The sequence below is a fragment of the Cottoperca gobio genome, chromosome 9 (assembly GCF_900634415.1).
Source record: "Cottoperca gobio chromosome 9, fCotGob3.1, whole genome shotgun sequence".
Classification (NCBI taxonomy): Eukaryota; Metazoa; Chordata; class Actinopteri; order Perciformes; family Bovichtidae; genus Cottoperca; species Cottoperca gobio.
In genome coordinates, this window is record NC_041363.1 from 26,673,265 (window position 1) to 26,696,937 (window position 23,673).

The window sequence follows — 23,673 nt, forward strand, 5'->3', positions numbered from 1 at the left end:
TGTGGTGCATCATGGGACGTGTAGGCTTCTACGGTCTAGATGAGTCCGACCTGGACAAGGTGTTCCGGCTGCCCACCACCACCTTCATCGGAGGCTCAGAGAGCGCCCTGCCACTGAAGGAGATCATCCGTCGACTGGAGGTAAGCAGACACACAGAGCTCCATCTAAACCAGCTGTGAAAATCACTGGATGTGTTTGTAATGTCGAACTTGAGTCTGAAAGTTACCTGTACAGGTGATACTCCTCTCCCTTTGTTGGTCAGATGGCGTACTGTCAGCACATCGGTGTGGAGTTCATGTTCATCAACGACCTGGAGCAGTGTCAGTGGATCAGACAGAAGTTCGAGACTCCAGTAGGGATGCAGTTCACTCTGGAGGAGAAGAGGACACTGCTGGCCCGCATGGTCCGCTCCACCAGGTAAACTCCACAACACACCTCCATCTCCCTCCAACCACTTTGTACTTATGTTATTTTAATTACATTTTTATTACCGTGTGCTCACCACTTTACTTCATATGTTCTTTAGCTTTAACAATGTAAATGTCCCTGTTGTGGGACTAATAAAGGATTTCTGATTCTGAAGTTTACACATCTTAAGTGGTGGGAAACAGTAATGGAAGATGCTTCCCTCCACTTAAAACTAGCCTCTGCTTTGTTTTTCCACTCTTACTCTTGTATACTAGGCATTACGGTAAATAAAAGCAACCTTCCGGTGAATGTGAAAGGCAATTTTCACAATCATTTAATAAGTCAGTGTCTGTCATTAATACATAAATAAAACAAAATGAATAAATAGTAAATAAAATGAATGACAACTTAAAAAACTACTGCCCTAATTAATCCCACAATAGACATGAAAGTCTTCTCTAAAATACATTTTATTTTAGAGAAACTTAAACTTAATAATACAAAAGAAATTCTAAAGACTAAGTTGACTTAAAGACGTGGAAGTTCAAAATGAAAGCCCTTAATGCCATATACGCTGTATTCCCGCTGCTCTGATCAAACCCATCAAAGGGTTTAATTAAAACAGTTCTTTTATTTTAGAGAAGATGTGAAAATATCGAGATGTATATGGGTCAGTGGGTGAAGAAGTGTTAGACAACGACGATGATGATGATGAAGAAGTGTATCCGTACAAGTCTCTGAGAGGAGTCTGCAGATAAAGTGTGTGTGTGTGTGTGTAGGTTTGAGGAGTTCCTGCAGAAGAAGTGGTCTGCAGAGAAACGTTTTGGTCTGGAGGGCTGTGAGTCTCTGATCCCAGCTCTGAAAACCATAATAGATAAATCCTCTGAGAATGGGGTGGAGAACGTCATCATGGGAATGCCTCACAGGTAACACACACTTTTTTATGTGTGTACACACACATACACATTACATAATCTCTGTCCCTTTGTTTGTACATTCACCACTTTCTTCTTTCAGGGGCCGTCTGAATGTTTTGGCCAATGTGATTCGTAAAGAGCTGGAACAGATCTTCTGTCAGTTTGACTCCAAACTGGAAGCTGCTGATGAGGTAATTCAGCTTTAGTACCATTGCTGCTGCTTTAATACTGCTGTTAGTACAGCTGCTGGTTTTACAACGTGCTGCATACATGCAAAGGTTTTAGAAGAATAACTGGGGGTACACTGGGGTCCAAACTGCGAAATCACACTGACTGGACCAGATAACCTGACTGGACTGTCAGTTTTCGGTTATTGCAATCACCACATTAATGCAGAACTCGTATAAAAAATATTAAATTTGATATAAAGTAGACCATCTCATTGGTTATTAACATTAGCTATCTAAAGAGGCTAGAGAATATAAATATATAAATATATATATATATATATATATATATATATATTCATTCTCTGGCTGCTTTAGATGATATATCATATCATATCATGGTATATATTGTCATACGACCCTGTGCTCCCATTAATGCTGCTTTCAAGTACCATTACTGCTGCTGGTATTACAGCTACTGTCTCCCTCCATAACTTCCGTCACTGATGTTCTGTAGAACTACAACTACCATTACAACATCCTTGACTAACCAAAGGTCAGTTTTCGCACTAGTCCTGCTGCTTTCCTGCTATTGGTGAACCTGCTGGCCTCGTTTCAGATGTCCGAACACATTAAGTCCCACTGAAACTGAAACTCACAAACGTCACACAGTGGTGTTATGAGTTTGTGGATGTCAGATGTCCAGATTGATTTGAGAAAGTCTGGACTGCAAAGATCACATGAAATGCAATTCCAATCTGATGTTGTGTAGTCTAATTCTAATTCTTGTCAATTGCTCACTGGATTGGGTTGAAATGTTTACTGAACATCCAAGAAACCTTCAGGATCATTTGAAACACATATTCATGAAAAACTTTGTTGTTTTACAGTGATCAAATTAATACAAATAAATATAATTTTTCCCGAACAAAGGAACATGGGGCTCATTTTGTTGCCACAAGACCCCCAAGCAATTATTTTATCCCTATGTCCTGGTGTCAACATTTCTTCGTTCCAGTACAAAACCTTCTTCTTTCCTTCCGTAAAATTTGGGACGTTATTTTTCAGGGACTCATTTAGTGTCTGAAGTGACATCTGCTGTGATTTCTCCCCCTCAGGGCTCTGGAGATGTGAAGTACCATCTGGGGATGTACCATCGTCGCATTAACCGCGTGACAGACAGAAACATCACCTTGTCTCTGATGGCGAACCCATCTCACCTGGAGGCCGTGGATCCCGTGGTGCAGGGAAAGACCAAAGCTGAGCAGTTCTACTGTGGAGACAACGAAGGCAACAGGGTGAGGCTGAGACGCAGAGACAAAACGCTCAGAGCAACAGCAATCTCCACCTTTGTGTCGGCCGATAACTCAAAGTTAGAACCACATGTGCTTATTCATTCATCCTGTCTGTGTGTCGACTGAGTTGCTTCAGCAGGAAGGTTCAGACGCAGAACTTAGCTCATGCATCTGTCGCTTTACATAATAAAGAGATTAGCTCGGTATGTCGTGATAGTATGAAGCAAAACGCTGAACAAAGGATGATATAGAACAGAAAGACATCACTCAGTTAGTGACTGACTGACTGACTGTTTGTTTTTAGGTGATGTCCATCCTGCTCCACGGAGACGCAGCGTTCGCAGGTCAGGGTATCGTCTATGAAACCTTCCACCTATCTGACCTGCCATCCTACACCACGCACGGCACCGTGCACGTCGTTGTCAACAACCAGGTAACAAACACAAACCAACGTAGAACGAACACACACTGTGATAAACGGGCAGATAGCTGACTGAGCAGTAACCTTGTGTCTCCAGATCGGCTTCACCACAGATCCTCGTGGGTCTCGCTCGTCTCCGTATCCAACCGACGTGGCTCGAGTCGTCAACGCTCCCATCTTCCACGTCAACGCTGACGACCCAGAGGCCGTCATCTACGTCTGTAAGGTGGCTGCTGAGTGGAGGGCCACGTTCCACAAGGACGTGGTGGTCGACCTGGTCAGTTTCATCCCTCATGTTTTCAGTTAAAAACTCTACAGAGACGTGTGAGAGATTTACCTGTGTGCGTGTGCGTGCAGGTGTGTTACCGTCGGATGGGTCACAACGAGATGGACGAGCCGATGTTCACTCAGCCGCTGATGTACAAACAGATCAAGAAGCAGAAACCGGTTCTGCAGAAATATGCAGAGAAACTGATCGCAGAGGGAGCCGTGACCCGGCAGGAGTACGAGGTAACAATCTTCTTCTTCTTCTTCCTTCTTCCTTCTTCCTTCTTCCTTCTTCTTCTTTCTTTCTTCTTTCTTCTTTCTTCTTCTTCTTCCTTCTTCTTCTTTCTTTCTTCTTTCTTCTTTCTTCTTCTTCTTCTTCTTCTTCTTCTTCTTCTTCTTCAGGATACTTCCAAGTAAGAACAGCTGTTGGTTTCACTTCTCGTCTCCTCAGTTTTCTGTAAAACATTTCAGCTCTTGAGGAAAGAGCAGCGAACATTAAGTTCATGACCTGGATAAATGAATGTCACTGTTGGACATTAGCACAGCTGACGTTTAGGACAAAAGGACCTTTGTGCTCCTTTTCGACCAAATAGTTTGACTAAGGAACAAGTTCCTTTTGTTGTTGATTTTTTTGTTTTGTTATTTTTGCATATAGAATATTGAAATGAATCAAAGTGAGATTCCAGATCAATCCAAAAATAGTCTCTGAAATGACTCTGATGTGAGTGAAGAAGACTTCTGCTCTTTACATCTCGACTGGTCAGCATGTCACACTACATGTTTGAAATCTTATTTTAAGCATCAATAAACAATGTCTGTCCTGCTGACACTGCTGTGTGTGTGAATAAAGTTTATGCCTTAAGGTTTATGTTTGTAAGTAATCGCATCTTAAAATGCTTCCAGAAAGGTTCCTGCGGAGTTTGTACGGTGCAGTCAGAACGTACGAGGCAGAGAGACATTTGGGAGATGAAAGACTGAATAAACTCTTCTCTTGTCGTCTCTTCTGTCTGTTTGCAGGAGGAGATTGCCAAATATGACAAGATCTGTGAGGAAGCGTACGCTCGCTCTAAAGATGAGAAGATCCTCCACATCAAGCACTGGCTGGACTCCCCCTGGCCTGGTGAGGGGGGGGATCTGTGTCTTTCTTTACTCCTTGGCAGCGTTTACCAGAGCAGGGGTTGCGTCTTTCTAGTTGTCCTTCATATCGACGGACAGGGTTGTAAAAATGTACGTCATAATCATATTATTACCTGTCATTTTAATAATTAAACAAATATTATGATAAAAATGCATATCATAAAGCGCAGCCGTCTGCTGACACACATGAGACTGAGCACCAGCGCCACGTCAGCCAAAGTTTTGAAGTTGGGTAACATTTGTGCCAAATAACAAACTATAATCAAAAGTCTGCGAGACTCTGAACATGGGATTTAATTTCCCGATATTGCAAGCACTGTCTTCCCCAGGAGGAAAACTATCGGCATGCGCTCTTTCTGCCCCAGCGGCACTTCAGAGAGGAGACGCTCCATAGCCTGCGGTCCGTAGCTCTTCAGTGTTTTAATCCGTCAAAAAGATGGACGGCCTTCAGATCTTTCCATCATTGTTGAGAATAATTGGGAAATATTCAGTTAATGCAACCTCCGTTCTTTAGTTTATGTTCACTCTGATTAATCAGCGTTTGATTGTAGAGGATTCAGAAACGTGTGATAACTGGATACTTCAAGCACATTCGTTTCACCAAATCTGTATCCAAAATAAAGAAAATGTACAATCCAAGCTTCGATTAATGTTTTAAATGTCTGTTGTCATATTTTATATATTTTTTTAAATCTTCAAACTAAATCCTCAATTAGAATAAAGTGACTCGTGGGATTAAATGAGTTTATAAATGAACTTTCTTTAATGAATATAACTTGTCAGTGCGTGCCTCCCTTGCAGCAGAGCAAACTGTTTTTTGACAGCAGTGAAGATAAAGTTGTGAATATTGGAAAAGATTACATCTATCTTTTTATGAATACTGTCTTCAAACACAATGAATAGACCTGCAGAAAGAAAGCTGCGGTACACATGTGCAACCTGCTCTCATTCTGGGTGAGGACCTGAGGTTGTGGTTCTCTGTGCGGCTGTTAACGTGTTGAACTCTTGTTGTTCAGGTTTCTTCACTCTGGACGGACAGCCAAAGTCCATGAGCTGCCCCTCGACCGGTCTGACTGAGGAAAACCTCAACCACATCGGAGGTGTGGCCTCGTCCGTCCCTGTGGAGGACTTCACCATCCACGGAGGTCTGACACTTTTTGAATACATCTTTATTGGCAAAACATTATACAATGACGGTAACATAAAAATGCATACCTACCATTTTTCTTCTCGTTGCGCTTCTTGTAGTTTCAAGATGCGTCAGTTTTTTCATTAAGGAGATTTCTACAACTAACACTAACCATTAGTCCTTTGACCTGGTTCAGGGTCCCTCATCAGATCCTTCAGAAGCTTATTTACTTGCTACTAACAGTATTTTAATGTGGCAAGAGACAACTTTTCATTTGGCAACACTGAGCAGGACACACTGCATTCTGTTTTCCTCGGCTTTGTGCCGTAAATGAAGCCTTCGTTTCCCTCGGGAGTTTGTACCCGTTGACAGAATTGCATGGTGGAAACGAGGCTTAAAGAAAACCAATCTAAACGAAGATGGTTTCATTATTCTACAAACATTCCAACGTGCAGTCAACATTTACTTCATAATAAGTTAAAGCAGACAAAAACATGCCACTTTAACCAGCGATCTGTTGCTTACCATCTCACGTTCTTCAAAGAAATGACCCGTAACGTACCAACAAGGGACCTTAGAACTCTATTTGTTTCATTTCTTCCACAGTTATTTTCGGACATCTCCAAAACAACATGAGCGATGAACCAAATGCAAAATGTTTGACCCTTGTGTAACTGCTAACTGTTCACCTTCAGTGTAATAAAGAAACAAATCACATTCCCTCCATGTCCATAAATCAGTGGATGTGATATTTTAAATACTTAACCTCTTACCAACACCCCCCCTTGAGGGGTGGGAGACAGAGGATGTTCAGGTGGAGATAGAAGGTTAACAGTATACACCACATAGAAGTGGTGTACATCATCTGTCAATCAAAAGATTTAGGATTCAGCTCAGGACTGTGTCAAGTTTTTCTTTCATGAATCAGAATTAATTTTTTGCATTACACCTGATGCAAAATAGAAAGTTCAGTAAATCCTCTGCAATCATATAAATGCTGATAAAAGATGCATCCTGCCTCGGTGACCATGATTTGTTGTTTCAGGTCTGAGTCGTATCCTGAAGAGCCGAGCCGAGATGATTCGTAACCGGACCGTGGACTGGGCTCTGGGAGAGTACATGGCCTTTGGATCGCTGCTGCAGGAGGGAACCCACATCAGACTGTCGGGACAGGACGTGGAGCGAGGCACGTTCAGGTAAACCCCCCAGTACTTCAGGTGTGTCCACTGCTCGGCTTCTGTTTTTGTTTCCACTGTTCCTGGACCTACATTCCAGCTCTGCTCAAGAGGTAATACTAAGTCCAAGGTCAGGTACTCTGGAGGAAAGAAATGCAGCCACACTCAGCAATACACAACAGAATGAATCTGTCTACATGTGAAGATAATCACTGGTCACTTTCTGCCTTGTTCAGCATCAGTAATCTAAACTAAACAACATGAGTACAAAACTATAGATTATGTATATGAATAGTTTAAATACATTTCCCTTAGACATTTCTGCAACATTTCCACTTCAGTGTTGGAAAGAAGTGTTAAGACCTCAGAACTGGAGTTGTCCACTTTCTTTACTCGAGTAAAGTACCTCACCATTGTACTCGTTATAGCATTATGGCTTGGTATCTATATTAGAATGAGAAGATGGAGGGGTTGTACTGAAGTGTTCTGGTTTTTTAGACACAGTGGAAACCCCTTACTGGTTCTTGCTGGTTCTTACTGGTTCAGGGTTTGTGACACTCCGGATGACCAATTGTTAAGTTCCCGAGAGACAGAAAGAGATAAGATTAAACTAAAGAAGAAGAGTTCAGTGTTCTTAAAGTCGTCCTTGAAACTGAAGCCGTTTGTCCTCTTTCAGCCACCGTCATCACGTCCTCCATGACCAGAACGTGGATAAGAGGATCTGCATTCCCATGAACCACCTCTCTCCTGACCAGGCGCCGTACACCGTCTGCAACAGCTCCCTGTCTGAGTACGGAGTCCTGGGTAAGTCCAACCGTCTGCTGCCGCTTCTTCAGTGTTTCTCTTGAGCTGCAGATAAACGTTTCTACATCTTTTATTCAAAGACCAAGACTGTGGGCCTCCGCTCTCCGACTGCATCATACGCTCATTCTACCACTTCTCAAATGTACCACTTTATTTAACGTTTAATAATTTATCAGTTAATACTCAAAATATTTATCCGCTACTTTTTGAACTCCACATGAACCACGGCACTTATTTAAGAAGCAAATACGTCACTTTTAAAGCTGGTTTGCCTGCGATTCCTGTTATTACCTTATTCCAGTGTGTGTGTGTGTGTGTGTGTGTGTGTGTGTGTGTGTGTGTGTGTGTGTGACATTTGGCCAGGGCACAATAGTGTGAACTCCTAATAGGCGCAACTTTCACTCTGTGAAACAAGAGAGAGGAGATGATTTATATTAATGATCATGAACTTTTAGCAGCAGCGCTCATCATGCAGCAGCGGCGGTGCATGAATATAGGGGAAACACTCTAATCTGTCTGCAGATTAACATTATATAATGTTAATCATTAACATTATTTTGTAGACCGTGAGCTAGTTCCTTCTAAACTAAATGTCTGACCTTCTGTCTGTCTGCAGATAAATGTTATATATCCTTTCTTGTAAACTAAAGTTATAGTGTTCTGTGTGTCTGCAGGCTTTGAGTTGGGTTTTGCGATGGCGAGTCCCAACTCTCTGATCCTGTGGGAGGCTCAGTTCGGAGACTTCCACAACACGGCTCAGTGCATCATCGACCAGTTCATCTGTCCCGGTCAGGCCAAGTGGGTCAGACAGAACGGCATCGTGCTGTTGCTCCCGCACGGCATGGAGGGCATGGTGAGGAACACACACACACACACACACACACACACACACACACACACACACACACACACACACACACACACACACACACACACACACACACACACAGCTGTGTTTCTGTCAGTATCACAGCTTTGTGTGAACATTATGGACTACAGGCTGAATACAGACATCTCTGGCTTTATTATAGAGACTTGTTTGCTTCAACTTATCATTATGAAATACATATCCAATAAACAAGGAACTAAAAACAGTAAAAAGAATCATTAAAACATCAGATAATAAAGCCTTAAGCTGCTGATCAGCACTATAACAGCTCTGCGCTCAAAGTTCTAATTATTTCAACTTTGACCTCGATTGCCGCTGGCCTCTCAAAGCGCAACCAATGAGATAACAGCTGTTTGAAGCGGCAGAGGCATGCAGGGTAGGTAACCATAGAAACAAAACTAAAACTAGCTTATCTTATCTCATCTCAAGGCCCTGCCGCACCTGGCGGTGAGCGCAGACAGAGTTTCCTACCATGTGAAGGCAGCTTTACAATCTCCAGGGGGGTAAGCCTCATAGTGAAGTGCATCGTAGGACCTGAAAGCAGTTCTGCAACGTTAGTGCGTACTTGAATGCATCAATCCGCTGCACTTTCTAAACAAAATTAAGAGGCTAGATCTATGAATTACTTTGTGCTCTAGTAAACAATTGAATCATAAACACGTTGGTCGTATAGACATTAACGTGCCCACAAAGCATGGTAAATAAGACGGGCTCCTTGTTTCAAGATGCACCTGGTCGGTCCCATTGGGTTCCTTATGAAACCATTATCTTCAACTTTAAATCTGAGTCTGGGAAAGTCAGAATAGCAGCAGGCCTGCCGTCAGACTTTGAAGAGGTTAATAAGTGTGACTGTTTGTGTCTGCAGGGCCCGGAACATTCTTCAGCTCGTCCAGAGAGATTCCTCCAGATGTGCAACGATGACCCCGACGTCATGCCGGTAAAACTGCTGTTTTGGCTTCTGAGCACTTTGAGATCACAAGAATTCACTTTCCAACCATGAGTCGTTAAGCTGCAGCAGGAAACTCCAACATGCAGACGTCATGGCGTCTTTAATATATTGCTCCTCTGTCAGGAGGCGACTGTATGGCTGTTCAGGACAACGTGTGATTTTACATATTTGACGGCGTATTGTTCAGCCTACAATTTCAATTATTGTGGGAGTGTGGATCTGTACTGCAGTTTTAAGTTCAGCCAGATTCTACCAACTGAGCCCCTCACTGCGCCGAGTGTCTCAGATACGTGTGTCCTCTGAAGATGTCATTCTCAATGTTGCCACAGCTCATAATCATTTTTATTTGTTTGAACCATCAGTTTCTTTAATCCCACATGGGGATGAGTTTACAGTATCAGACTTATTAGATTTCTGAAGGCATTAACATTATATTCATTGTTTTTTTAATATCATACATAATAAAACATACAGTCATACATACCAGTATCCAGAATCTTTGGGTTTCCCTCTGACCACATAGGTGAGTTTCTCCACACATTGCATCTGTAAGACCGGCCGTCTTTTTTCACTTTCTTGGCCTGAAGCAGGAACATAATAATGAAGGTGTTTAGGATAGATAACTATTGGGCCTCATTCATTAGTGTTTTTACTATAATGTTTCTAATAATAGTCTCTGTTAAAAGTATTCACAAAAACAGCACTTCTGGTTCAGAATATCACTAGAAATAAAGAAATAGGTACTATAAATAACTACTTTAAAATGTATTTGAGTTTTAAATGACTCTGCCATAATGACTTAAAAACAGGATCATTTGGCAACAAACAAACAATATAAACTCCAAACTCTGCTCTTTGTCTCCATGTGGTGGTTTTAAAAACCTCCTCTGTCCCAGCTTCCATTATGAAAGTGTAAGTTAGGGTCTCACAGATGACCCTTCACTTCCAGGTGAGACCTTTCTACATGTTTGTTGTAAAACTTCTCCTCCTCCTCTCTCAGACCCTCACAGAGGACTTTGCGGTGCAACAGCTCTACGACTGTAACTGGATTGTGGTGAACTGTTCGTCTCCTGGAAACTACTTCCATGTCCTCAGACGACAGATCCTCCTCCCATACAGGAAGCCTGTGAGAAACACACACACACAGTTTTCATTTTAATTCTGAATACAAAATTCAAATCAACGAGAGATGCACCGATGGAAACCATCCAGTTTTCAGCTCATTAGTCTTCCTTCAAGAAATGAACATTAACATAAAGTAATAAGAATGAGCTTTACCAGCTGCAGCATTAAAGTGACGAACACAATAATACATCATTAATTTATGATATTAATCATAATTAATTAATTAAATAATATGATATATTGTTCTTCAATGGGCCATTCTGTAGAATGACTATTTTTGCTTTTGGTACCTAAAGTATATTTTTTTACTAAAACCTTTTCCACGCTGTGGATTTACTACTTTAACTGAAGCAGTAAGAACCTCCTCCACCAGTTTCCACACTCAAATCTTAAATAAAACCTGCGCTCTGAACTGCTGATCCGAGCCTCTTGATAAATCTTCACAGATTCTCTTCCTTTATAAAGTTTCTGTTTTGTTGCTGAAATGCTCTTTATACTTCAGTATTGTTGTTGTTAAATGACTTTTATTTTTAAAGTCATGATTTGAGATGATAAACTTCCTGTTTGTCCCTCCAGCTGATTGTCTTCACTCCCAAATCTCTGCTGCGTCTCCCAGAGGCCAGATCCAACTTTGACGAGATGCTGCCTGGTACTATTATTATCATTAATATTATTATCGTTATTATTAATGGTTATAATAATAACAAAGACCTCAAACGCTCTCAGTCTTACCTTCAGTGTCTCTCTCTCCTGTAGGAACTCAGTTCCAGAGGTTGATCCCAGAAGGAGGCTTGGCGTCGGAGAGTCCGGAGGAGGTGAAGCGTCTGATCTTCTGCACAGGCAAGGTCTACTACGAGCTGGTCAAAGAGAGGAAGAACAGAGGCATGGAGGCAACTGTGGCCATCGCACGCATGGAGCAGGTATACACACACACACACACACACTAAAATACACAAACGCATAATAACACACAAACAGTGTGGTGTCACGTACAGTACAGTTTCACTACGAGGAGACGTTTTGTCTTCCTGGGGTGAGGGCGCGGATGTGGGAGGCAGGAGTGGGCTCAGTGGCCTCTCATTAGAGGGTGTTAACATTAAATATAAATTTCATGACATAGATAAGTCCCACCCGATTGACTCTGTCAGCATTGTGCTCGCAAGGGCTGATTTAAAACAGTTGATGGCGTTTAAAACCATTTTCAACCCATGAAATACTGATGTATTAATGTTTTATATATTTAGTAAGAAATGTCAATATTGTGTGTCATCACAGCAGAGTCATAGCATTTAGTTAACACCTCAAAAAACATGTTTAAGTGTGCAGTACCTCTTTAAATAATATTCCCCCCCTCTCCCTCCAGCTGTCTCCGTTCCCATTCGATCAGGTGAAGTCGGAGTCGGAGCGTTTTGCCAACGCCGATCTGGTTTGGTGTCAGGAGGAGCACAAGAACCAGGGTTACTATGACTACGTGAAGCCTCGCATCAGGACCACCATCCAGAGAGCCAAACCTGTCTGGTAATCATCCTTATCATCAACATTACCAGGATTCCTGCGGATCCTTAAAAAGTCGTAAAAGGCATTAAAAAAAAAAAAAAGGGTTTTATGTTTCATTTTTAATAATAATTAGTAACGTCTATTATTTAAATAATTTACTGAATTCGAGAGGCATTCGGTAAATTATTTAACGTCACGCAGATCAGGATAGTTGAACCAACAACACACATGTTTTGTTTGCGGCCGAGATGCTCAGAGCGGATGAGCAGGTGTGTGCCTTGCTGGAAACGACACAAATACAATAAGAAAATTGGCTGAAACCGGTACCAGGCTGCAAGTGTTTTGATTATTGTGAAGTTGGTCTTAAGTGTCATTTCAAGAGTCTTAAATCTAACTTTCTCTAAGCTGTAGGAACCCTGATTAAGTATCAATCAGTGGCAGCTCAGGGCGATTTGACCTTTGACCCCTCTCTGTGTCTCAGGTATGCTGGCAGAGGTCCGGCTGCAGCACCGGCGACGGGAAACAAGAAAGCTCACCTGATGGAGTTGCAGCGCTTACTGGACAACGCCTTCGGCCTGGACGCGTTCAAAGATCAGCAGTAGACCTGTGACCTCTGGCCTCTGGCCTCTGACCTGCAACACCTGATATACACCCCCGACCTTCCTGGTTTCAGTTGTGACATTCAAACTGCATCAACACACACACACACACACACACTGTAATACTGCATACTACAAATACTGCACACAGCTTACTTCAGTCAGTAAACATTGTGTACTACTCAGTACTCAAGTATTGCATACTTCATAGTACACACTTTACTTTATCCCAACTACAAAAAGTACTACATACAGAACATCACTAAGTTTACACTCTGTGTTTATTTACTGAAGTCCAGTTACAAACGGCAACACATAGACTGGAACTTACAACTGCTTATAGGTAAAACAATTATAATAAATGACCGAATATTCCGAGAAATAACTCTGAAGATTTTATCATTTCGGAGAATATTCAAGTTTTTTTTCTGAAGAAACTTTGTTACTTTGACCTCTTATTTCAGTAAACCTGTGACCGCCCTGCAGTGTGTTTATTATGGCACCAGTATTTAGTATTAATGTAGCAGACACATTGTGCTGATTACTGCATACTTTAATATACTCATTTGTTAGTATATCGATGTACTGTGGCGTTGGAGTACACTGTGTACTACTGCAGTACAAACATCATCTGTCATAGGAGTACTCCGTGTGCTGTATTAGTACTGTGTTCAGTAGTACAGCATCAGCATCGGACTCAACTCCACCACAGGCAACACAACAACTTTCTGAGCAACAAGTTGCCTCAACATGCTTTAACACAGGATACATCAGGCTCAATACTACTGCTGATATCAAGTATGTGATACTGTAAACCATATAAACTCGTACATTGAGTAATAACAACATGATTTATCCAGACAGGACAACAAGTACAAAGAGCCTCAAGTTAAAGGTGATCCACGGTAACAAATGTATAAGATGGACAGAGATAGTTATTGAGAAGATCCAACAGACGACAAAGCTTATGTTGCTGTTAAATTCACTATCAATATAACGGGAGAGATTTGTCGTTTATGTCTTAACACTCTGACAGTTTGAGCATTTTAACCTGCATTTTCATGCGTATTAGTTGATTAAAATACATCAGACTTCTGTGCAGGAGGGCATGACAGAAAAAAAGTGAACTACAAGAATGTAGTCTGATGTTCTGTGCTGCAGATTTAATACTCGCCACGCGTGGCTCGAGTGTCTGAGTCGAGACATGAGGCAACATGAAATAAACTGTTAGAAGGCAAAGTTGCTGCAGATCAGTTGACTGGAGAAGCTGAGTTTAACGGTCAAACGCACACACACACACCTTCCTCCGTCCACACACACACACACACACACACACACTCCAGCCGTTTTATGTAACAGCAGGTCAGAAGTTATCACGTCATCATCCCCATCATCTCTACGTCACCTGAAACATTGCAGGAAATATTTTACTTTAAGTTTTTAATAAATGGCTCATTAGCATCGTTAGCGCTCCCCATTGAAAACGAATGGGAGCCCGGCTAGCTGGAACAGTGAGTGGAATCACTACAGCAGGTGGAGGGTTTTCTTGCCTTTCAGCAGGTGTGTTGGCTTGTTAAAAAAAAGAAAAGTCTGTAATGTGTCACCATGGCAACACTTAACTCGCACATTGAGATTTTAATTGTTTAACTTTGACAAAATATCTCTGGGGAATAAAATGGCAGCGGTCTGTACCATCAGGCGTCCCTACATGAGCTCAACCAAATGCACTGCTGATTATGATTTAACCCCTCGGCTTCTTTCCTTGTCTCTCGCGAGCGTTTATCTCGTGCCAAAATGGAGCGTCTCATGTTTTTATTATGTACTTCGTGTTTCAGCTGAATGAACTCTTGTCAGCAGGAAATGAAATCTCCTGGTTTTGAAACAGAAAATAAAACGACAACAGAAGATGAAATCGGCTGCTGCAGATGGTGTTCTGGGCTTCTGTGAGACAAAGAAAATGATTTATTTATTTTCATAATAGGGGATTTTAATTCTCTTCATTATTTTGCTTCATTCAATAAAGAATACTGTATGTACTGAAGAGCTGCTGCTTCCGTCTCTTTACTGTGCGAGTCCTGTTATTTACATTACATTTATTTTATAAATAACAAAATACCAAAAGGTTTTTTAGGTCATTATTTGTTATTTTTGTTGCTGCTGCCTTTATTTTAATATGCATTAGAAATAAGATAATGATCAATTATCAATCTGTAAAATATGCTCATACACTATGTAGGATGAAACTGCAGGACACAATGTTTTCCGTGTACGTGTTTGAGTACATTTGACCCTTTTTCTAATGCTTTTTAAAATGAGGTTTTTTTTATAGGTTATATTTGTATCAGGACAAAAGCAGTTCCAGTGTAGTTCCTCTGCCGTCCACATATTTCTTTCTAAATTTAAGAAAATGTCATGTCTTTCTTGGTTCTAACCACATTACCTGTAGTACCACATGATATGTACCTTCCAAACTAAAACCTCCATTTGAGTGTTATTTACAGAGTTTATACAAAGTCTTGAAAGTTTGGAAAATGTTTAACTTCAATCGTTATGTTTTCAAGTTTAGGAACATGCTTGAATTAGAATACTCCTTGTAAAATGCTGGTGTTTCATCTACACAATCACTCCTGTTAACCAAAACATATTTTAATATAATAATCATGATTAAAAGAAACCCACAGTTAATAAGTACATTAAATATTCAAAGTCAAATATACATTGATGGCTGTAGTGTGGGCATAAATTAATTCTGTAAACTTACATTTTTGCAATTGCATCTGAGTAAAGATGTAGATGTAATGAAAAAGGCTTTGTGAGTCTGGAAATGTGTACCTTGAAACTGCTTGAATGTTGCTATTAAAAGCTGTACGAACCCTGAATTTATAATTAGATTTTTGACCACATGTATTTATTTAGGATTTTTTATTTGTTCACATTAGTTGTAGTTGGGATTTCTACGAGTCTAAATACCCCCACCAGAAACACACCCGCCTGACAAATTTTAGATCCGTCACTAACCAGTCCCTACTATTTTCATATTATTTAAACAAAATGCAAACAATGTATTCACTAAAGGTCATTGGGGGAAAAGTGGAAACCTGTGAAAAAGGCCAGCAGGATGTCATTGAGGTGATTTAGTTTATATATTTAACTGTTAAATTATGTTTTCTTTTTATTTCTTTTTTTTAATATCATTTTTCTAAATGCTATCTGCAATGCCAGATATTTAATTTAGGTGTAGAACCTACAATGTGTGATATGTCTAATGCACATTATGTTAACAATTCTCATTCAACCCCCCAAATCTCAAGAAATTATACAAAGAACGTTTGTCACTCTTCATTTAAGATACACAAAAGTAAAATTCATGTATATATAAAAAACATATATATATATATATATATATATATATATATATATAGACATTTCTGTTAAAAATACAAATACAAAGAAGTGAGAACTGTATAAACACTGAAACATTTTTTTGTTAAGAAATGTATTTAAAGGTTTGTGTTCTGTAATGTATACAGAACACAAACCTTTAAATACAGCATGTCTATGTACGGAGATCAGCCCAGTGCAAATGGTCAGTGCAGGAATCTCGCTCTCTCTCGCTGTCTGTGTATGTGTGTGTGTGTGTGTGTGTGTGTGTGTGTGTGTGTGTGTCTCTCGCTCTCTCCCTGTCTCTCTCTCTCTCTCTCTCTGTCTCTCTCTCTCTCTGTCTCTCTCTCTCGTCTGTATGAGTGTCTCTCTCTCTCCTTTCCTGTCTGTGTGTGTGTCTCTCTCTCTCTCTCTCTCTCTGAGCTGCTTTCTCCTCTCCCCCTGCTTGCCTGATTTCTCCACCGGTAGCAATGCAGAGGAAACACACTGAAGCTAACGTCAAACTCCACACAGTTAACAGTAGTAATTAATGTTATATTTCTATTTATTTCAACTTAAATCATCCCGGAGCTGCTTGCGGGGGATGGTGTCGCCTCCTGAAGCCGGATAATCAGACGCAGAGGCCGACGGCAGGGAATGCTAGCTGGCTGGAGTTACAGCCAGGACTCTTGTGTTGAATCTCTCTCGGCCTCCGTGCAGGATTCTATCGGGACATTTGTGGGTATTTTGGGTCGTATTTGAACCGGTTTCTCCCGGTTGTGGTGGTGGCTTTGGGTGCGCTCGTTCCTTGATGCCCCGAAAGCCCGGAGGAGCTCAGACTGCGGAGCCCAGACTGCGGAGCCCGGAGCAGGGCTCGGACACCGGGGAGTAGAGGAGGTAAGTCGGATGTGTGGAAAAACAAAATTTCTGCTCACAGTGTCCGTGTGTGAGATACCGTTTTAATACGTTTTAATTAACACGATAATTAAACCACCGACCGGGCTGCTCAGTGTCGATCCACATGTTCGCTAATGTTTTGTGTTGGAGGAAGAAGATAGCTGGTGGCTAACTGTTAGCCTCGTAGCATTCCATTGTCACAGCCAGTTGGTGCTAGCTATGCTAACAGGCTAGCTTGCTGTGAAATGGTAATACAATGTCAATAAACGCGGTACATTTAACACACTGTATCTGCCGTTTAAGTTCTTGCTTCGTGACAAGTTGAATAACTGTGTTCTGTGGAATATTTGAGTCTGATTTTAGACTCATTTGACTGTTGTCGTCTCGTTAGCATCCTAATGCTAACAGTGGTGTTACCCATATAGCAATGAGAAGCCTCATTAGCATGTTAGCATTAGCTTCTTTACCTGGTTGCAACACTACAAGGAATCTCAAAATGTCTTCTCTGACTCTGTCATTTTGTAAGAGAGGTTCACTTCACCGAAACTGATACATGAGGACAAGATAACGGGGACAACCTTCCCACCCCCGGTTTATCTCGTTTTATTGTTTTAATTATTAGCCATAACATTATACCATGCGCGTGCGTGTGTAGCGTGCACAAGGCTCATGGTAGGAGGGGTTGGTAGTTTGAAGGCCAGGCAGACAGTAAAAAAACAGTTAAGTTTATACACATAATGCACAGTTTGACACGTGTATAATACTTTACTTTTTTTAAAATTATTATTATAGATTGTTTGAAGGACATTATTGTTGAGAAGTTATGAATCAGCTGTTGTATTGATGGTTTTCTTCTTTCCTTCAACAATAACTATTAACAAAAAGCTAAAAACTGTATAGGCCAATTCAGACACTTATTATTATTATTATTATTATTATTATTATTATTATTGTATTGTAAATGTTGGATACAGTTTAGCTTGTTGAGCAGAGAAATAAGGATGTGTAGATGAAGACATTGTTCAATAAAACAACATTTTTATTAGGGGTATTGATGTAAAGGAAATGCATGACATTGTTTTTAAAAAAAAGATTGGATTGATATTGATGTGTCATTAGTAAAGAAAATATTATAGAATGCTATATAATAAATAAATAAAACATTGATACATATACAATAGATTTGCATTCTTCCAGTTCAGTTATCCTTTGGTAATCAGTAAAAGTATCATGTACCTCTGATCGGTGCCATATCTCTCTTTAGGTACAAAAATAACAATGAATCTAAGGGGACATCTGCTTCATACTGTCGATTTCTTCTTTACCTCTTTTCGAAAATGAGTGGACAAACCCAAGAAATATGTGAGAGGTGCCCTATTTTTATACAGTTTTCCAACATAATGGCACAGGTGGTTATTTCACATCTAAAAAAAAATAATATGATAAGTATTAAAATATCAGATTTTTGATTTCCAGTCAAATCCATTCATAATGTTTATACTAATGTTTATGAAGTAATGTTTTATACTGAGACTCACCACTGAGCCCTGGGGAACAGGTTAATAAAATAGCGACAGCAGGTAATCATGTCAGTCACATGACTCGGGTGTCACCGGGTTGCGGGGTCAGGTTCTTTTGGTAAAAGTTGTCTGGCTGAGTTGGTATCGTTTAATTCAGTTATTTGGTCAAAGGTTAGTGAGTTTGGATTATTGAGTGTAAAAAGACTAAAAAATAAGTAGTACTATAGACAGTATAGTTGTTGGGCTGTACCGAATGTAATGAATTTTTTTACATTCAAAGCTTCTTTTGAGGTTTTCAAAAAAGGCACAATGTTTGGCTCAAATGTTGTTATTGTAGTATGCATGTTTTTGGGGCGTGTGAGATTGCACTACTTGACGATGCGATAGGTGCTTTCACAAAAAATGGAAACAAATAATCATCAGTAATGTGGATATAATGACTTAGTAGGTAAAGACAAATAGAACAGCTAGCGTGCCTGTGTGCCAGCTGATTGAGTTACTGACTAATTGTTGCAGCTCTAAAATAAAGAAATAGTAAGTGAACATAATTGAATCAGTATTTCAGTTTTCATGAAAGAAGTGCACTGAATATTTCCTGTTTTCCTCTCTGTCTGTTTCTGTCTCATAGTGAACGTCATACCAAAGTACATTCACAAATCTGGCAATTAAATGTGACCTTTATCAGCAGCTACACGCCCAGCAAAAGTGACTCCAGACATGTTTTGTATTGTCAGTCAGTAGAGTGTATTGGCTGTGGATAACTAATTCTGTCAAGTGGCTGTTTTTTTGTTTAATATGCTGTCTGTAAACTGCTGTCTGTACTGTTTATGTACATTCTAAGATGGTTTATTAGAGGAAGAAGTATCCCCCTAGATTGTTCCCAGCCGCAACAGCGACGCTGGTATTCTTTTCGGCTTGTGTGTGCGTGTTTGATCAAGGCAACAACGCTTATCTTTAACTTCCACCTGCAGGTAACCAATGACTGAGAAAGTATTCTGAAGCTTCAGTAAAAGTAAAAATACTGCAGTATTCTGAGAGCTTTGCTGTGATGTGTTATCGTTTTATTAAACACCCCATAGTTTCAGTTGAAACACAGGTTTCATTCAGATGAAATCCAGATATCAGCTTGATGAAGGGGATGATGCTGCATTTAATGACAGTATTAGTAACATGAATTAGTAACATTCAGGAATGTTGAATAATCCTGAAACTGAGTGAGTCACCGGACTCTGCTGTTGGTTTATCATACATTTTAGTTTTTTATTTAAAACTGTTCATTCATTCATTTGTTAGTTTTTATTCTTTGATTTAAAAAGATAAATAAAAATAAAAAGAATAGTAATAAAGTTTTATAACAGATTTTATTTACAAATTATATATATTTTTCAAGTATTGTTTGTTTACTTTGTGGAAAACCACTCGGCAGAGAACATTCTTCATCAATACTTTTATTGATTTAATTCAGCATTCTGTCATCTGATGGTTCAACAGTTGCTTTATTTTCTGATCAGTAATATTCGGTAGTGTAATTTGGTATTAAAACATAAACACTGATGAATGTAATTCCAATTTTTCTCTCTTTTAGCTCTGTTATCGGTCTCTTCCAACTCCTGGGGGAAATATGTGTCTCGTTAGCTGCTAAATTTGCCAATCTGTTCACCAGGTAGTCTCTGACTGCGTCTGTTTGCTGCTGAGCAGGTCAAGTACATTGGCTTTTTTAAACAGATTCTTTCTCTGAAAACGGCGCTGTGAGAGTGAACCAGAACAGTAAAGTTGTGTGCCGGACAGATAAACAATAAGCTGAAATTTACGATAAGCTCCGTAAAGCTGAGGGAAGCTGACGATTCAGCTGATCATTCTCTGGAGGTTCATCACTGCCAGAGACCACTGGGTGGTAGTTAATTGCATTTAACGTTTTGATTATTGAATTTTTAAAATTGTATGTGATTTTGCATCTCTTTGTTTTCATTATTGGAAAAATATCCACATAAACGTACTTAAAACTCATCACCCAGCTATAATGTTCAGTGATTTGTTCTGTAGTAAACAGTAATAAGTCCCACACACAGAACTTCAAGACAAAGTAGACTAATCTCAGTTCACCAGTTTATTCTGACCATATCAAACAAACATGCTAATGTTTCCGGCTGGTCGCGTTCGTCATAGCGTGCTAAGTCTCTATAGAAAATAACCTTTCAATAAATAAATGAATCGCCATTAAATCATGTTTTCTGCTGTTTACTACGCATTCTTTCAGACATCAAAAAACTTTAATGTTTAAGGGCTAGTTGGAATGTTTTGAAGTGGGGTTGCATGAGGTACAGATCGAAAGTCAGTGTATTACCTGCAGTAGATGGCAGTTATGAGAAGCAGACAGGAGTACCAGCAGGAAGCTAAGCAATGAACTGCTGTAGACGGGGGCAGCAGCAAAACTTATTCCAGCCACCTAGAACATCAATATCAGTTCAAGTGTACGCTATATGTAGAATATTTTCACTGCTTTACCTTGCTGTCAGACAGCCCTTTGTGACGGGAAACTGAAGCCGTTATCTCTGCTGTCTTCAAAGCCACCGGACTCTGTTGACAAAAACAGTGATTTTACCTCGCAGAACACAGCACTCGCTGGTCTACCGCTGCCTCGATTGGTTACTTTGTTTGTTATTATATGATGTCAGTGTTTTAAAGGGTTAGTTTGAATTCACCACTAAGACCATTTACCATCTATAAAAGATAAACATATCCAGACTGAGAACCTTCTCTGTGTGTTGTCTTTGCTGTTGTAGGAGGTGATTTCCAGATCGTTAGTTAACTAAAATGGTGTGTGTGTGTGTGAGTGTGTGAGTGAGTGAGAGAGAGATGCTGTCCTGCTGCCTCTCAGGTGACTTGTCCAAGCTCAGACTCAAACACTAAAGCTTTTGATTTACTGAATGTTTTGAGAGGAAACATTAGTCAAACCTTTGATTTTTTTTTATTGATCACATCCCAGATTTTATCAGCAGCTCAAACGTTCTTCTTTGTTTGTTTTGGTTTATTTTTTGACTCAAATTATGAGAGAAGAATCAGAGGATAAGATAAGAACCAGGATCATCAAGCAGAATCAGAACTGGAGTCAGGACTGATCAAATCTTACCAAACTTTAATGTGGTGATTATTCTGTGAATTAAATAGTGCTGTTGGAACTATTCAGATCATTTACTCAAGTAACAAAAATACTGTAATAAGTTATAGTCCTGCATTAAAATGTTAAAGTACAGAAGGACTGAAATAATTTAAAGTAAAAGTACTCATTATGCAGACTGGCCCATGTCGGTGTTATTATTGGATCAATATTACTGATGGGTCATAATGTAGGAGGTTGTAGCTGGTCGAGGAGAAGCTCATTTTAACACATTTTATTTTTTAAATGGTCCTATTATTTCCAGGTCAATAGTCAGATGAGTACAGGGATTTTATTTATTGCAAAATGACTGAGCTGGTCGTCCTGCAAGGCATTGTGGGTATGCTTAATAACGAATGAAAGATTAAAAGGCTTAATTTTCTTTTTTTCCATGTAGTCAGAAATGAAATGAAATCAGAAGGAACAATATGAGATTGATGTTTTATTTCTTCTTTGGTCATCCACAAATTGCTTCTGCGAAGGGAAATGTAGTTTTGTTTAGATAATTAATCCACTCTGTCTGTCTGTCTCCAGGAGTTTGTCTGTCTGTCTATCTGATTGGACCCCGTCGAGCCTCCAGCCCCTCCCACCATGAACCCTCTGAACCAGATGAAGGCTGGACTGGCCAATAACCCACACAGGTACACACACACGCACACATAATTATCTGAAAATCAATATTTCAGTACAACTCTTGGTAACTAACTTTGCGATGGAAAGAGTTTATGAAAATACTTTTTTGGGAGTTGGTATAGACCACAACTTATGCTGGAAACCACATATGAATTATGTAAAGACAACAATGCAATGTCAAAGTCCATTACAATATTGTACAAAACAAAAGACATCCTCAATCTAAATGTATTGATCCAGACATCACTTTCTGTGTGGAGGTTTGGGGAATTGCATACAAAACAACCACAAATTGAATTTAAGTTCCCTTAAATGCGTGAAGTCGCATTTGGACACTGCAAAGACTACAGCCAACGACCAACTAGCTCAGGGGTCGGGAACCTTTTTGGCTGGGAGAGCCATAAAAGCCAAATATTTTTAAATGCATTTCCTTGAGATCCATATATTTAATAAAATTGAGTTTTAAGTATATCAAGTCTCCGAGTACTAAAAGCGGTATCAGTGTTTCCCCTACCATTGTCTGTGCCGCCAAGCTGCCGGTGGGAGACTCTGATGCAGCAAGGAAACTTTGGTCACTACGTGTTTCCAAACACTGACAAACCATCTCCACTGCTGTGTTCCCAACTGCGCATGAACTGCTCAGCAACCCGTTTGCAGTTGACGTGGAAACAGCACATGTGAACATCCAAATGGAGCTGATTGACCTCCAGTGTAACGACACACTCAAGGCAAAGTAGTGACTCTGTGGGCGCTGCAGTTTCCAAGTTTCACCCCCGAAACGATGCCTTAATTTTGGCCCTCTCTGTGATTGAGTTTGACACCCCTGGACTTCTTGCTTTGCGCAGTTTCTCCTCAGCTGTTTCGCGAAGGGCAGGGCTCCGCCCCCCTCCGCACACACATGTGCGCACACAGTTACAGTCAGAGACGGAGCGGAGGAGGGGAGAACTAAATCAAAATCTGCTGCTAAATGTTTTACTTTAAAATGTCACAGTATAATTATTTATTACTTGTTAATCATGTTAAAAAATGTCAGCTCAAAATTGTCTGCGAGCCATATCGCGTCATCGAAAGAGCCATATGGCTCGCGAGCCATAGGTTCCCGAGCCCTGATCTAGCTCATACGTTCTGCGTCTGCGTGAGAGGAAATACCAGCAGGCAGCGGTAGTCTGTATTTTCCTCATTAGGAAAAGTTGACCTGAAGAACTATGACTTGGCGCCCCGGTAGCTCACCCGGTAGCTCACCCGGTAGCTCACCCGGTAGCTCACCCGGTAGCTCACCCGGTAGCTCACCCGGTAGCTCACCCGGTAGCTCACCCGGTAGCTCACC

The 23,673-nt window shown here is 40.4% G+C and overlaps 2 protein-coding genes across 4 annotated transcripts in view; both read left to right on the forward strand.

The window, feature by feature from the left end:
• The window catches only part of ogdha (oxoglutarate dehydrogenase a), a 34,473-nt gene extending 19,653 nt beyond the window's left edge, over positions 1-14,820 (forward strand). For all 3 annotated transcript variants that reach the window (XM_029438889.1, XM_029438886.1, XM_029438888.1), the window contains 19 exons: positions 25-140; positions 263-417; positions 1,188-1,334; positions 1,426-1,516; positions 2,611-2,790; positions 3,092-3,220; positions 3,306-3,485; positions 3,566-3,718; positions 4,493-4,595; positions 5,629-5,757; positions 6,787-6,937; positions 7,593-7,720; positions 8,395-8,573; positions 9,475-9,546; positions 10,559-10,684; positions 11,260-11,332; positions 11,440-11,603; positions 12,047-12,201; positions 12,662-14,820. In XM_029438889.1, coding sequence (XP_029294749.1) covers positions 25-140; positions 263-417; positions 1,188-1,334; positions 1,426-1,516; positions 2,611-2,790; positions 3,092-3,220; positions 3,306-3,485; positions 3,566-3,718; positions 4,493-4,595; positions 5,629-5,757; positions 6,787-6,937; positions 7,593-7,720; positions 8,395-8,573; positions 9,475-9,546; positions 10,559-10,684; positions 11,260-11,332; positions 11,440-11,603; positions 12,047-12,201; positions 12,662-12,782 — 2,552 coding nt within the window. In that variant the 3' untranslated portion in view covers positions 12,783-14,820. The remainder of the gene's footprint in view (positions 1-24; positions 141-262; positions 418-1,187; positions 1,335-1,425; positions 1,517-2,610; positions 2,791-3,091; positions 3,221-3,305; positions 3,486-3,565; positions 3,719-4,492; positions 4,596-5,628; positions 5,758-6,786; positions 6,938-7,592; positions 7,721-8,394; positions 8,574-9,474; positions 9,547-10,558; positions 10,685-11,259; positions 11,333-11,439; positions 11,604-12,046; positions 12,202-12,661) is intronic.
• A 1,727-nt stretch (positions 14,821-16,547) lies between these two features.
• LOC115013208 (zinc finger MIZ domain-containing protein 2-like) overlaps positions 16,548-23,673 on the forward strand; it is a 29,730-nt gene continuing 22,604 nt past the window's right edge. The window contains 2 exon segments of the mRNA XM_029439275.1: positions 16,548-17,036; positions 22,248-22,354. Of these exon segments, the coding sequence (XP_029295135.1) occupies positions 22,305-22,354 (50 nt within the window). The 5' untranslated portion in view covers positions 16,548-17,036; positions 22,248-22,304.